The 14,526-nt window shown below is 37.6% G+C and overlaps 2 protein-coding genes across 6 annotated transcripts in view; one reads left to right on the forward strand and one right to left on the reverse strand.

Annotated features, from left to right (window-relative positions):
- Window positions 1-10,578, reverse strand: part of rapgef3 (Rap guanine nucleotide exchange factor (GEF) 3) — a 37,629-nt gene extending 27,051 nt beyond the window's left edge. Inside the window, exons 1-3 of one of the 5 annotated variants that reach the window (XM_083768998.1) lie at window positions 10,464-10,535; window positions 7,899-7,950; window positions 6,735-6,817 (exon numbers count right to left, since the gene is read on the reverse strand). In XM_083768998.1, coding sequence (XP_083625124.1) covers window positions 6,735-6,803 — 69 coding nt within the window. In that variant the 5' untranslated portion in view covers window positions 6,804-6,817; window positions 7,899-7,950; window positions 10,464-10,535. Of the gene's footprint in view, window positions 1-2,433; window positions 2,857-6,734; window positions 6,818-7,506; window positions 7,592-7,898; window positions 8,602-10,463 lie in introns of those variants that run through there. The other 4 variants (XM_083768999.1, XM_083768995.1, XM_083768996.1 and 1 more) reach the window with 4 other exon arrangements.
- Window positions 10,579-11,273: 695 nt separating this feature from the next.
- On the forward strand, window positions 11,274-14,397 carry slc48a1a (solute carrier family 48 member 1a). Its single transcript, XM_083768742.1, has 4 exons — window positions 11,274-11,817; window positions 12,444-12,490; window positions 12,739-12,859; window positions 13,145-14,397. The coding sequence occupies exons 1-4, from the start codon at window positions 11,688-11,690 to the stop codon at window positions 13,279-13,281; spliced, it is 435 nt and encodes a 144-aa protein (XP_083624868.1). The 5' UTR covers window positions 11,274-11,687; the 3' UTR covers window positions 13,282-14,397.
- Window positions 14,398-14,526: the final 129 nt, after the last annotated feature.

The following is a 14,526-nucleotide window of genomic DNA, read 5'->3' on the forward strand; positions in this document are numbered from 1 at the left end:
ATCACATGATTCAAAAAGTCTGACACTCATCATTGGAGAGTTGTTATCGTCCACTCCATACTTATTACGTATTCAGTCAAATATGTACGTTGTTTCTTGTTTCTATCCCAGCATGCTTTGTTCACACAGAATGGAGCTCCACCCAACCCTTTCTGTTGACAGAGTAAAGTCAGTATGCTTGGTCTATTGTGCAGCTAGTCATGTCATGTCACATGATCTTGAGTGGTACACTGCCCTCGTTTTTAACTAGCTCCAATAATAAATAGGAAATACTCCTTCAGTACCCATTACGAGTCTGTCTTGTAGAATCACTTTACAGAACTGAAAGCCTGAAATTGAATCAGTTTTTGTTGGTTTATAATTACAGTCCAGAGACTAGCGAGGTCAGTCTAACGTGACATCACATAATTAGGATGATTGTGTGCACCATTGAGTGGAGAAACAAAACAATGTAGACGAGCACTCATTATGAGGACCCTAGGTGAATGCGAGGCATTCAGTTCTGCTTTATCTCCATGTCTGAGCACCTCACCACCGGCATGAGGACGGAGAGAACGTTCCCTGGCATCCCCTAATGACTGTGAAATGACCCGTAGCTTTCTCCTGAATGCATGTGTTCAGATTCAGACTAGAGCAGCCAGATCTGCAGTGTGGAGCCACTTTAACTGTCAATCTTTCATGCCAATGACAATGAGTAACAGATACATTTTTTTGGAAGAATGGATGTCTTTTCTCCAAACTGAACCGTGTAGGCCTAACTGTAAATTACAAAGTGTAATTGCAACAGGTTTTTTAAATCAGCACTATGCAACTGTCCTCTTCTACCCCGGATTTGAACCCAGTTTCCTGCGCAAGTGCTGGGATTTTTTTTTTTTTTTTTACAATTGAGCTAATAGAGCCTGCTGCCTGCTTGCTGAGGGGATACATTGAATCTTGACCACAGAAAAACATTCCGTTAGACTCTGTGTCTAGGTGAGACATGATCTTGGCTTTGACATGATCTACATTTCTCAATAGAAGAGCATGGAGACAAACTGTAACAACCACCCCGATTGTACAAGTTGTATTAACACACTCTTTAAGCCGATCTCTTTGTCTCATTGCCTTGTCACATTCTAAAGAGCAATCTTCCCCATGCAGACATGGCAAAGATGATCCTGCGTGCTAAGTAGATTAAGATGTCATGTGTGTCTTCCAGGATTATTATTTCGACCACAGACTGCAACTGGTAACTGGTAGTGTGGTCTTGTGCAAAACATGACATTGACTTTGTTTTGATATACAGTGATAGTAAACATTTTATAGTGTACTACTGTACTTTCTATATTCAGGTAGATATATGGGAGACAAACGGACACACAGGCCTGTCACAGTTGCAAAGACATGCTGTTTTATTACTGTTAAAGAACGGTTTTGTTTTTTAATGATACTTAAGATTGACAGACATATTTTTATTATTTTCAATACTTCTATTTTATAAAGACTTTGCATATGCTTTACACTACTGTACTGTATGTCCTGTGTGTTTAATGTGAATTTCTTTGGTTAGTGGCTTGACCCATTGAATAATATATGCTATAACTCAAAGTAAATTTAGACAACAAGTGTCTTCCGGTGACCTGGACACAAAAGACTCCCCTTTGTGCATTCTGAACTACTGTAAACTAGAGTTGGGGGGAATGCAGGTGAACAATAAACAATGCACTATTTATAACTTTGGTTTGATACAAACTTTGGTTGCACTTTGCTACCTTCCTGTGCGCCCGTCCCACACCCAAATGGTTAGACAATAGTGAAACCTTTCTTGACATTCTTGAGATGTTTTGGGAATGTAACTTACGTGTCATATTGAAAATCATTTTGTTAATAACAGCCCCTCCCCATGTCCTTTTGACACACTGTATTCTCTGACAAGGTTCTTGCATTGCTCCTATACAACTGACATTGGTTTAACAGTTTTCGGTTAAGGCTGCTGCACAATATAGATGCTATCTCCCCAGATCTTGTGCTGGTTGGCTGATGTGTTTAGAACAGTCATGGCAGATGTTTATAAAGCTTTCTGTTCTCACTCCCCCCCCCCCCCTCCCCCCATTTTTTCAATAAATAAAATAAAAATAATATATATATATATATATATTCTGACTCACCCATCGTTTTGCCATTTAGGATACAATGTTTCTGCTGTTAATTGAACGAGGTCAATGCAGAAAGGGGGGAACAAAATAAACTATTGAATTCCACAATAAGAGGGACATGAATGATGGTAACTATACTATAGCGGATGACAGACAGTCACCATCATCATCAAATATAGTCATCACCATGAATCAGGATTATAGGCTATACTGTATAGCCTATGCGGTCTAATTATCTTTTCTATAAATAGCCTATATACATTCTACAGGTTTATAACTGGAGTGTAATTGTGCGTACCCAGCTGATGCCTCGTATAGATGCAGTCCCCACGGAACAGCGGTCCGGGAAAACTTGGTAGTTATAACTCCGAAAAAGATGCATATCTTCTAGAAGATCAAAGCGAATAAGTTTCCCAGCCAGGTAGGTAGATGCTCCAAGTCAGCGCCTCCAAACACTGTTACTTGAACGTCGCATACCGATAGTGAGAATCCGCAGTGTAACCTCACATTTCCTTGTATTTGATAGCCTACATGACGTCCGCACAGTTTAATCGGTATCTCCTCCTGGAGGAATGATATTTTGCGTCTCTTCTTCTTCATACAAAATCATAACCTGTTGTTGTTACCTCGCACAACGTTTACCGCTTGTTGTGTGAGGTCGATCTGCCGGCGTGAACTGCAGCCATGCCTCTCAGTCTCAGCTCTGTCTCAGCACAGGCGCACATTGTTGATGAAGTGCGTGTGTGTGCGTGAGCGCACCTCTTCACCTCTTTGGCAAGAAACTCCAGTCATTAAAAACTGCGGCTTCCTCAGATCATTGCTGGTCAGTTAAATGGGTCTAATTCTGGCTGACTCGCATTGTCACGCGCGTAGCCTGCATGATTTTTAATATCGTTTTTTTTAATCAAAATTGTGACAAATCTGACATCTGAAATAAATGCAAATAACGACATTTCCCATAGGCTATATAGCTATACACGTCATTCAAGTTATATTAGATTTTCTGTAGAATATATAGTGCTAGTAAATGACGATTAACCACTTTCAAGTTTCAACATGGTAGCCTATAGGCTATTCCTATATGGGGCATATCAACGTATCATTTAAATTGCCACAGGCATCAAGTGTGCTACTGTGCTTGCAGATTAGCTATTTTTGTGCAGCACCCCCAGGCGAAAAAGAAATATATTTAGTATACTTTTTTAAAGTATACTAAATGTACTTATTTGTACTTGAAACTATTTGAATTTAAATTGTGCTATTTTGAAACTACTTAAGTTGTACTTTTTATACTTAAGTTGCACTTAAGATGTGCTAAAACATATCTTAAATATATTTTTTCTATACTTTTTAACCCTTTTGTGACCAAAAAAATAGTGTTAAATTGAAAATATACTTCCAGTATTCCAAGTATACTTTTGAAAAGCATACTTAGATTATATTTATAGTGTATTTTCGAATATATCGAGTGTATATCAAGTATTAAATAAATGCATTTAAAATATACTACCAATGTGTTAATAGAATAACATTATGAACTAATGTGCTTAAAATATACTTTGTTATCTCGAATACACTATCAGATCTACTTAAACATATCTTAAATATATTTTTTCTATACTTTTTAACCCTTTTCTGACAAAACAATAGTGTTAAATTGAAAATATACTTCCAGTATCCCAAGTATACTTTTTCCGATGAGTGAAAAGCATACTTATATTATATTTATAGTGTATTTGTATAGTATATAAATAAATACATTTAAAATATACTACCAATGTGTTAATATAATAACATTACAAACTCATGTGCTTAAAATATATTTGATAGTACGTATACTTCAAATTAATGACTTTTATACTCCAAATAAAATTTAAGCATTATATATAATATATATGCAAATTTATACTTTTCCAAAGTATATATATATATTATATATATACTTCGGAAAAGTATACATTTGCATATATTTGCATATATAACTCTTAATTGGAGCAACCATGTTACTATACATATGAATGGGAAAAGGGGAGAGGGACTGATCAAACCAACAGACATTTAGATTCATGGTTTTACTAACAAATCACATAAAACAACATAAATCACCAAATAACTCCACAACAAAACCCTAAACACAATTACCCATAACATAACTCCAGTATACATTCTAATATTCAAATAATAACACAAATAAGAACAATAACACACGGTCCTTGGCGCCCCAGTGTATGCTGGGAAATGGACTTCCTCTAGCCACTCCCATTTCACCTGGCAGTATTTATAGCACATTAGTACTTAATGTACTTAAACTTAATATACTGAAAGTTTATACTTGTATTGTATTTATAATGTATTAAAAATACAATCTACAAATATATTTACTTAAAATATGCTAAGAGTGCATTTAAAAAATACAATCTACAAATATATTTTTAATTATTATATTAAAGTACATCTTACAATAAATGCATGTTCAGGAGAACTCGCTATGAATATATTGCTAATGGACTTAAAATATAATAATCACAAATGTATTTTTAATTATTATATTAAAGTACATCTTACAATAAATGCATGTTCAGGAGAACTTGCTATGAATATATTGCTAATGGACTTAAAATATAATAATCACAAATGTATTTTTAATTATTATATTAAAGTACATCTTACAATAAATGCATGTTCAGGAGAACTTGCTATGAATATATTGCTAATGGACTTAAAATATAATAATCACCAATGTATTTTTAATTATTATAATTGAAGTACATCTTACAATAAATGCATGTTCAGGAGAACTTGCTATGAATATATTGCTAATGGACTTAAAATATAATAATCACAAATGTATTTTTAATTATTATATTAAAGTACATCTTACAATAAATGCATGTTCAGGAGAACTTGCTATAAATATATTGCTAATGGACTTAAAATATAATAATCACCAATATATTTTTAATTATTATAATTAAAGTACATCTTACAATAAATGCATGTTCAGGAGAACTTGTTGTGAATATATTGATAAAGTACTTAAAATATAATAATCACAAATGTATTTGTGATTATATGTATTTAAGTTAGACAAAAGTAAACATAAAATTAATGCACTCATGAAAAGCATACTTTCATACTATTTGAAATATATTTCTCATTTAGTACACTTATCACAAATGTGCTAAATCACAAATTAATTTATGTTCACTTATATTATATTTAGCAAAAATGTACTATTAATATGATTAGAGACACTACAAGTATACATTTAACATACTTTCTGTGCTAAAAGTGTACTTAAGTATGGAATAAATATATTTATTTTTCGCCTGGGCCATCATGCGATTTGAAGAAGTATATGTTGCCCTAACGCTAACCCCAGGTGATTAATAAGAGATGTAATATTCCTGGCATTTTCCTGATATTTTCTTTTAAGTGCTAGTGCAGTCCAGTGTGTGTACACTGTGTGTGTGTGTGTGTGTGTGTGTGTGTGTGTGTGTGTGTGTGTGTGTACACATTTGACCAAGGGTGCACGTGCATGCATCACATGCACAGTTGCACACTTCACTTATCAGGTAGCACAGCTGTCTGGCTACCCTGCAACATAGACACATGCGGGCACACAGATAAACTGTTCCAGGGACAGTCAGCATGCAGCCAAGGCATGATGGCCACGGCTGTTGACTGTCACTCAACCACTGTCACTGATCACTTTAATTTTCACAGATGGTGTAAAACCTGAGTTTACCTGCTGCACACATAGCCTATTGATTGATTGATTGATTGATTGATTGATTGATTGATTGATTGATTGATGTATTAACAGTTTTCAATTCAATTTCAATTCAATTCAATTTTATTATAGTGTCAAATCACAACAAGTTGTCTCAAGACACTTTACAACCAACAAAGTTTGCAGAAGTTTGCAGAATTACAGTACATTTCAAGCACAAACTCAATACAAAGACTGTTAACTGTGAGTGGAAGACCCAATTAAGCATTACACTTGTTTACAAGAGGGCCCACCTTGTTCAATTCATCAAAACATTTAGAGAAGTACAAATAGACACTTCTAGTCAAAGAACGGGAATTCATCATAAGGGAGTTAAAAAGGGAAAAGAAACATATAGTGAGGGGAAAAAGGGGTGGGCAATACTAGTATTTTGTATTTTTTTGAGTGGTGCAACCACTCCAAGGAACAGAAATGTCCGTGTCCGCCTATGTATGTGACGTTAATGAGCACGAGTATGACTATTAGTACCAGTAGGGGCGCTGTTGTGCCAGAAACAGAGAGAGAGATAGTGCTGTACTGTTGCCTGCTAATGAGAGAGAGAGAGAGAGAGAGAGAGAGAGAGAGAGGAGAGGGGGGGGGGGGGGGGGGGGGGAGAGAGAGAGGGGAGTTGCACCACTCAGTTCACACAGGTGTGATTTTTTATTATCAGCAACCGTAAATCTCAAACTAAAATGCTACAGTGTATACCTACTGTATATCATGTCAGTATGCTGAATGGTTTTGTGACATCCAGGCGTATGAGTGTGATGGTTCATCTTATTGTTGTGTGGACTTTGAATGTATGATTTATAAACAGATTGACTTACTTCCTCAAGCCCTGATGTCACCCGCCTGGGTCTGGGTGGATATAGGAATTCTCTTAATAATGTTTCCATAACGTCGGCGGTGTCTGTATAGAACATGGAGAATGTTAAAAACATATTTTGGTTTATTTTTTTATATATATAAAGTATATTTATTGGTTTAACAAATTTAAGGACAACAAACAGACATTACACAACAAGAACATAAGACAGAAAATAAAATAAAAGAAAAGAACAAGAAAATAAATACCATACCCAAAGGGCGAACAAGCCCCCACCCCAAAGCAGAGCACCTACTAGGGAAGAAATCTAAGGTTGGCACGGAAAATATTTTGGTTTCTTTAATCGGCAATTAATTGGCATACAGGTAGTCTTGCGAGAACAGACTGTTGCTTCCCACATTTTTCAAATGCTGTCGGTAAAGATTTCCAGACGTGAGGGAAGAACCACTCATTTCACTTGGTTTTCCACCAACAGCATTGTGGTCATCTGTGTCCTGCAGGCTGGACATGTTATGTAAGACCTGCTTAGATCCCAGCTATTGTTCCAGCAACGGGCTGCCCTTCCTGTACAGACCTCAACAAAGTGCCATGTCTTTCCACATGAAGCACATTGGCAAGTGTAATTGTGCTGTCCTGCTTTCTACAAGCAAGTGTGCGTGCATATTCCTGCTTTTCAGGTAGACCTATATGTGGAAAAGACGTTGGTGTACTGTATGGTATTATGTAATTTCCTCGCACATCTATTTCATCAACAAAACTCGATCATCCCTCACCTTTTCCAGTTATTTCCATCTTAGATGTGACCATTGTACCCCTGGAACTGTAGTGGGAGTCATGTGTACACATGATAGAACTGGCCTGCAGGGGTTATCAAACTCTTTCACATCATTGTATTCAATAACAGCATGTGCTTGTTACATTTTGTAACATTTGTCAATGTTTCATCATTAAACTTAACAGTAAATAATGTTTTCCCACTTTCTACTTTCTTTGCTTTCTCTGTAGTAACATCCACCTCCCCTTGGGGTACATGTAACCCCATCTGACAAACACTTGTGATAGAAGTCACCTCCCAAATAGCAGCCTAGGAGATTCTCACAAATCAAGAAATATCCACCATTACTCAAGAAATATCCACCATTACTTGAAATAACAAACTGCTTACCCAGTTGGACTTCCTTTGGGTTACAGATGGTGTATTGTTTGCCTTGTTGCGTCTGCAGAGGCTTAAAATGCCCCCAAACAAACAAATAAAGAAAACAAAAATACAATCTCAAGAAACAGTATTCATGAAACACCAACCAACTCACTGGTTCTGGTTAGTCTTGTATAGCTCTCTTGTCTTTTCTGAATGCCTCCCGGGGCGCTGTACTGTCTGCCGTTCTAAGATTGTTCACGGTGAAGAAATGCAGTTTCCCTTCTTATGACCCAAGAGAATGTAAACATGTACATGTAGGTTGACAAAGAAGAGCACATAGCTGAGATTTATGTGATATAGTATTGACTGTCATTGTGTTCTGTGCAAAGAAGAGTGTTTTGTTTGGATTATTAGTTTTATTCACATCAGGAACTATAACCGAGGGAAGCCTTATGACTGAAGGATCTGTATTTCTTCTTAGAGGACTTTAGAGTTTAAAGTCCACCTTTAGATACCTCCTTTGTTATGCTTCTTATAATACTGATACTAGTACTGCACTAATGATAATCCCTTCTATTATCTGCATCTCATATAAAGGTGATATGACGTCGTGCTGTGGCGTCACGCTATCATCCGTTTCCGTGGCAACAGGCAACAGGAACTATGTGCAAAATACATGAATCTCAAGCAGAAGAGAAAATATGTTTCGTTGCAGATTTATATACTAACTAGCCCTGAACTACAAATGGACTAAAAGACGAACAACCACGCACGCAGGCAAGCACACACAGTCACACACACACACACACACACACACACACACACACACACACACACACACACACACACACACACACACACACACACACACACACACACACACACACACACACACACACACACACACACACACACACACACACACACACACAGACACAGACACACACCAAAGTACTGTATAATGAGACTGTCAAGTTACAAAACAAATGCTGCCCTCTAGTGAGCATAACATACAAGAATACTCAATACTAAAGGAGTTTTCAATAAATCCTTAGATCTTAGCATCCATTAGGGCAGTGGTTCCCAAACTGAGGATCAGGACCCCCAGGGGGCGTCCCAAACCTATTTTGGGGGACTCCAGATGATTAGCTTAATGTGGAACATTGTTTTCTCACTCAACAGTAAACAAACCAACATACAACATAATACAATGAATTGAATATAAGTGCACACAGGGTATCTGCACATTTCTAAAGTTACAATTTAAATACATACATTTTAATACCAAATTGGTCAAATTATCAAATATAACCCAGCCATTGTGAAAAAAAAAGCGATCTTCAAGCTCACAATGCCTCACACTTGACCTTGTGAGCTTGTAGTTTGGCCATTTTCACAATATTCATCTGTGGAAATGAGTCAAACTAAATGTAATGCCCAAGTGCTGCTCGTCAGGGAGGGGGTCCCCAGTTCAAATATGATTTTCTTTTGGGGGTTGCAGCCTAAAAAGTTTGGCAACATCCTAGTGCGTGCGTGCGTGCGTGCTGCGTGCTGCGTGCATGTGTGCAAGCTTCACTAAGGCCAGATAACACATGTTTGGGTGGGTACAACAAACTAAGGTAGCTACATTGCTTGTTGTCATTACAGTGGATTACTACTACAACACGCCACAGTCTATTTTTGAGTTGTTCACATTTCAAATGCAAGCTGTGTGTTTGTGTGGTGTGTGTGGTGTGTGTGTGTGTGTGTGTGTGTGTGTGTGTGTGTGTGTGTGTGTGTGTGTGTGTGTGTGTGTGTGTGTGTGTTCAATTCTTCAGGGAATGGGAGTGAGATTTCCTGCATCACGCCCATGGAATGGGTTGTTTGCCAGATATATCTTTGTTTTGTCTGTCCACTGACTGGTCCATTACTGCACACACGCGCACGCACGCACACGCACGCACGCACGCACACACACACACACACACACACACACACACACACACACACACACACACACACACACACACACACACACACACACACACACACACACACACACGCACGCAGTCGCACACACACACACACACACACACACACACACACACACACACACACACACACACACACACACACACACACACACACATCTTCCTTCCGATAAGTGTCTGGAGTGGAGAGGAAATGGAAATTTAATAAAATACTTAATAATAAAGCCAGAAAGGATGACAGATATTGTATTCGTCTGACCCCATCGGTCACACTCACTGGGGAAAGGTAGTTGAGGAATAAAGAGGCAGACAGTGTAAAAAACCCTACACCTGGCCTACAACATACTATACACAAAATACACTACAACCCTACACTACTATTTGGCCACATTATTACGGCAACAATATTCTAAAAGATTGCAGGCTACAATATTAAAATATTGTTGTATCCATCAGGTATTGGCTTTGGCTTTCTATTTTCCACTAGAAAATAGATTTTTACAGTTATCAATTGTGGACAGTAGCCTATTCATATTCAGTAGATGACACATTGAACTAGGCTCAGTACTAGAATACAATACAAAACAAAAAAAATCACTAAAACAAAAAAAACTCTTCTTACTTGAGACCTCCTCTGCCATCCTTGAAATATATATTCCACTCCTGAGACTTCTCTTTTAGCCTCTCCTCTTATCCTGTATTATTATGTGGTAAATGATGACTGACTCACTGTGTATGAGTTCCAGTAGTTTCCTGAATCACTGGTGAGATGAGTTAATGAGAGTGCCCTGGGGCTAGGGGTGGGGGAGACAGTTGTGATCTGTGTGGATACGTGCACGTGCGTGTGCGTGTGTGCGTGTGTACTCTCCATTTACTACCTAAATGGAGAGTAAGAATATCTCGCAGCCGCAGCTATACACTATAACTTCTCTAAAATTATGTGGTTTCTCATCAGGATATGACTTTCCTGTATACATCTGTGTTAACATATCAAGACAACCACATGAGACACTTTGACAACGATTATTTGTATCCCAGCTACCATAAATGGAAACAGTCGCCTGATTTATTATTCGAAATAATGGACAATGGATAGCCAGTGGCCACGACTATTTATTTCACAGTCACAGAGCAATATGATATGCACATTTTCATTTTATCATTTCCTGACCTACAGTATGCTGCTGTGGTTCTAACAGAGGTCTAGAATTGCAAAATCTATTGAGTCCACTAGAGGCGCTGTATGTGAGACTTGAGGTTTCCTCTGCGCAAAGATGTTTCCAAGCATTAGTGATAGTCAACCTAATGTGTGAAATTGCTAGTATTACATAATTAAATTCCTCGATATCAATGAGCGCAATGGTTTGTGTCCACAATATCAACGTATTTACAGAACAGCAACGGTATAGGCTTATAAGAAGTGATTACGGTACCACTGAATACGCGTACATGTAAAACAACAAAGATATATCCGCACAGCAACACAAACTCTTGCTGATTCCCCCGACGACTGGGATGTGGGATCTGATAAACACTTTATTTTACTGCTGTTTTTTAAGCGATCGAAATAACGTCATCGCTGTTTGTTCGTGCCCCTGGAAGCAATTCGTTTATATTTTTCATAAAATACTCGTATTTGTAAAAGCTGTCAGACAAGGGGATTTTTGATGCTGTCCATGCATTTCCCCATCACCTCGGTCTAGGGATCGTAAGCCAAGGAATATTACATAATGTGTTAAGCCGCTATAATAGCATCCAGCTGCCAGCACAACTTCCACAACATACTTTTATTAAACGTTGATCTTTTTGGTCAGCTACAAACAATAGGTTCTAATAGAATTTTGAAATGGGGACCAACAAAACATACATCAGCATTGCTTATGCTACCTTTGGTACGCTGGTTGGATTTTCGGCATTTTTGGTCTGGAATATTGCATATAAACAACCATGGACGGCGGCTATGGGAGGCTTGTCAGGTATAAAAACAGACTTTGTTTTATAAATATTTTGTTATTAGAATTAATATTCGAGTCTAGAAGTGTTTAAATTAATTATTCAGTTAACATCTTAGCATTAGCATAAGACATAGGCCACATTAATAATAAAAAAGTTATTTGTATTTTTCATCATTGTTATTATTATTAGGCGTGGTGTAAAAATAATAATATATATCATTATTTATACCACACCTTATGGAATATAATTATTAGTAATAATAACTGCATTATTTGTCATTTTACTTTAGGGTTTAGCTCTTTAGGCAGTCACACACACTCAAAACGTGATCACATGATCACATTTTGAGCCTTTTAGTCTACCATACACAGTACAATGATCCTCAGGGTCCATTTGGTTACATTTGTACTTTGTAGGCTACAGTGATTTAAATTAACACTGAGGATTATACTGTGTACACAGAGTAGTTTATCTGATGGTGAGAGCTTGTTACAGCAAGTCTGTTGTTAGCCAAGGATCAATGATAAGGACTGGACTACAGATGGACATGATTGATGAGCTAGTAAATAAATCTAGCAATTGCATATTTTCTCTTTGTTGGTGATCAATGTAATTAAAAGTCTAAACTGTTTGTGTCCCCTGACAGGAGTGCTGGCACTCTGGGCTCTCATCACACACATTATGTACTTACAGGTAGGGCTATTCCTTATCTTCTTAGCGATTACCGATTTACATAATAATAATAAATTTCTTATTTTATTAATGAATTGCCATGATTTTTTTAAAGAATGTATTTATTTTCGAGTTTGACTAAATCGATTAAAACCTATTTGTTGTACAAGTTCACAGCACATTGCTTCACGATGCAATGATGCCATTCACACTATTTTTGAAAATACATCATCGATTGTTCAATTAAATGTTGCACCCCTACTTTACAGGACTACTGGCGTACCTGGCTGAAGGGCCTCAAGTTCTTCATCGTTGTCGGAGCACTCTTCTCTGGGTTGGCTGTGGCCGCACTTATCACCTTCCTCACCCTTGCCATCACAGAGAAGCAATGTAATCTTCCTCTCCTGCTCATACAGTAGTGTCTAAATTGAATGTATAGTAGTGATGTAATGTAATGTGATTCGTGTTATCCTGTGATATTATGAAAATCTGCTCTGAACTCTTGAAATGGCACAGATTGTATATAATGCCTTATAACGACAGGGGCTTTCATTAGAAGAGCCCATACTATATGCTGTGTGAGCCAAAGATGACTGGATTCTTACTGATAATTCTTTCGCTGATGTAGAAAAATGTTTAATTCACGCAGGAATATTTCACCTTTCTGTCCCACAGCTCCGACCGACCCCAGAAGCCTCTACCTGTCCGGTGTGTGGAGCTTTCTAACCCTCAAGTGGGCCTTCCTCCTGGCCTTGTACTCTTACAGATACCGCCAGGAGTTTGCAGACATCAGCATCCTGAGTGACTTCTAAACGCCCACTGGTTTTCTACACAAGGTTATACAAAGGTTTTTGGGTGTCCAGCGGGAGCTGGTCAAAGAGCTTTTCTTTTTAAAAGAAAGAACTGGAGGAAAAGCGGATATTGCTGGATAAAATGTCATATGACATTTTCTGCGTGCAGCTGCACTTGTTGGACTTGTAGAACAAGCCCTCTATTTGTCTTGTAACCTGTTCTAATCACTCATATTTATATAATATACCTGTCACAAGTCATTGAACTCTGTAAAGCGCTGATTGGAAACGGCTTAGATTAGGATTGACCTCTATAGGATGTGCTTTAAATAGCAATATCTTGTCGAGCCTGTTTGAGAACTTGCACACAAAAGGTGGCTCAAATCTAAGCAACATGTGATTTATATACTTTAAGAATTGTTTTAATTCTCTCCATAATCTCATTGTCATACTATTCAAAGGGAAATTCTAATAATTGCGTGACTCTGGAGCTCTGACGTCATGTTGATGTCATCATATATTGACACTGTGACGTTATATTGCTGTTAACAATATATTGACCTCCAAATATGGGCTTATTTGCCTCCACTGATTTCCAGTATTACAAGTTTTAAAAAGTTAAATATTTCAAAACGTATACAACATGAAAAATATCAGGGATTTGCTTCCTTTGCCGCCTGGCAGCGTGCACAAGAATTTTGACTGAGCTTCAGTGGATTGCGAGATTAGCCACAGACAGACGGGCTCGGTCCTCTCAGTGCTAGTGCTGCTACGCCATAAAACAGAGCGTGTGTTCATCACACTTATAGTATGAATGTTATCATAGAGCACGTTCTCAAAGCTTGCATTTAGAAAAGCAAAAACTGACAACGTATCAATAACTTTATTGTTCTGCCGAGACTGAATATGCCCGGAGGACTGAAGAAGAGGGCCATTGTGTTCGAAGCTAATTCATACCCGACTTATCACGTCACATTGTTCTGTTGAATGTCAGGCATGTTCGTGGAGTCATTATTCATTTCCAACAAAGATACTAGAAAGTATCTCTTGCCATTCTTGATCAGAATATTGGTCTTGGCTCATTTAAAGGAATTTCACTACATTACGACAATTGTTGTGATTCATACCGTAATATTCCCACCCCCCTTTAATTCTGTCTGAAATGTATGGTCATATCAGACAGATGTGTTTAAGATCTGTCAAACATGTACATTTTATGCTATTCATCTTTTATTCCACTAGAGGGATACTTGCGCTATTATAGTA

Source organism: Protomyctophum parallelum (genome assembly GCF_964188405.1).
Source record: "Protomyctophum parallelum genome assembly, chromosome: 7".
Lineage (NCBI taxonomy): Eukaryota > Metazoa > Chordata > Actinopteri > Myctophiformes > Myctophidae > Protomyctophum > Protomyctophum parallelum.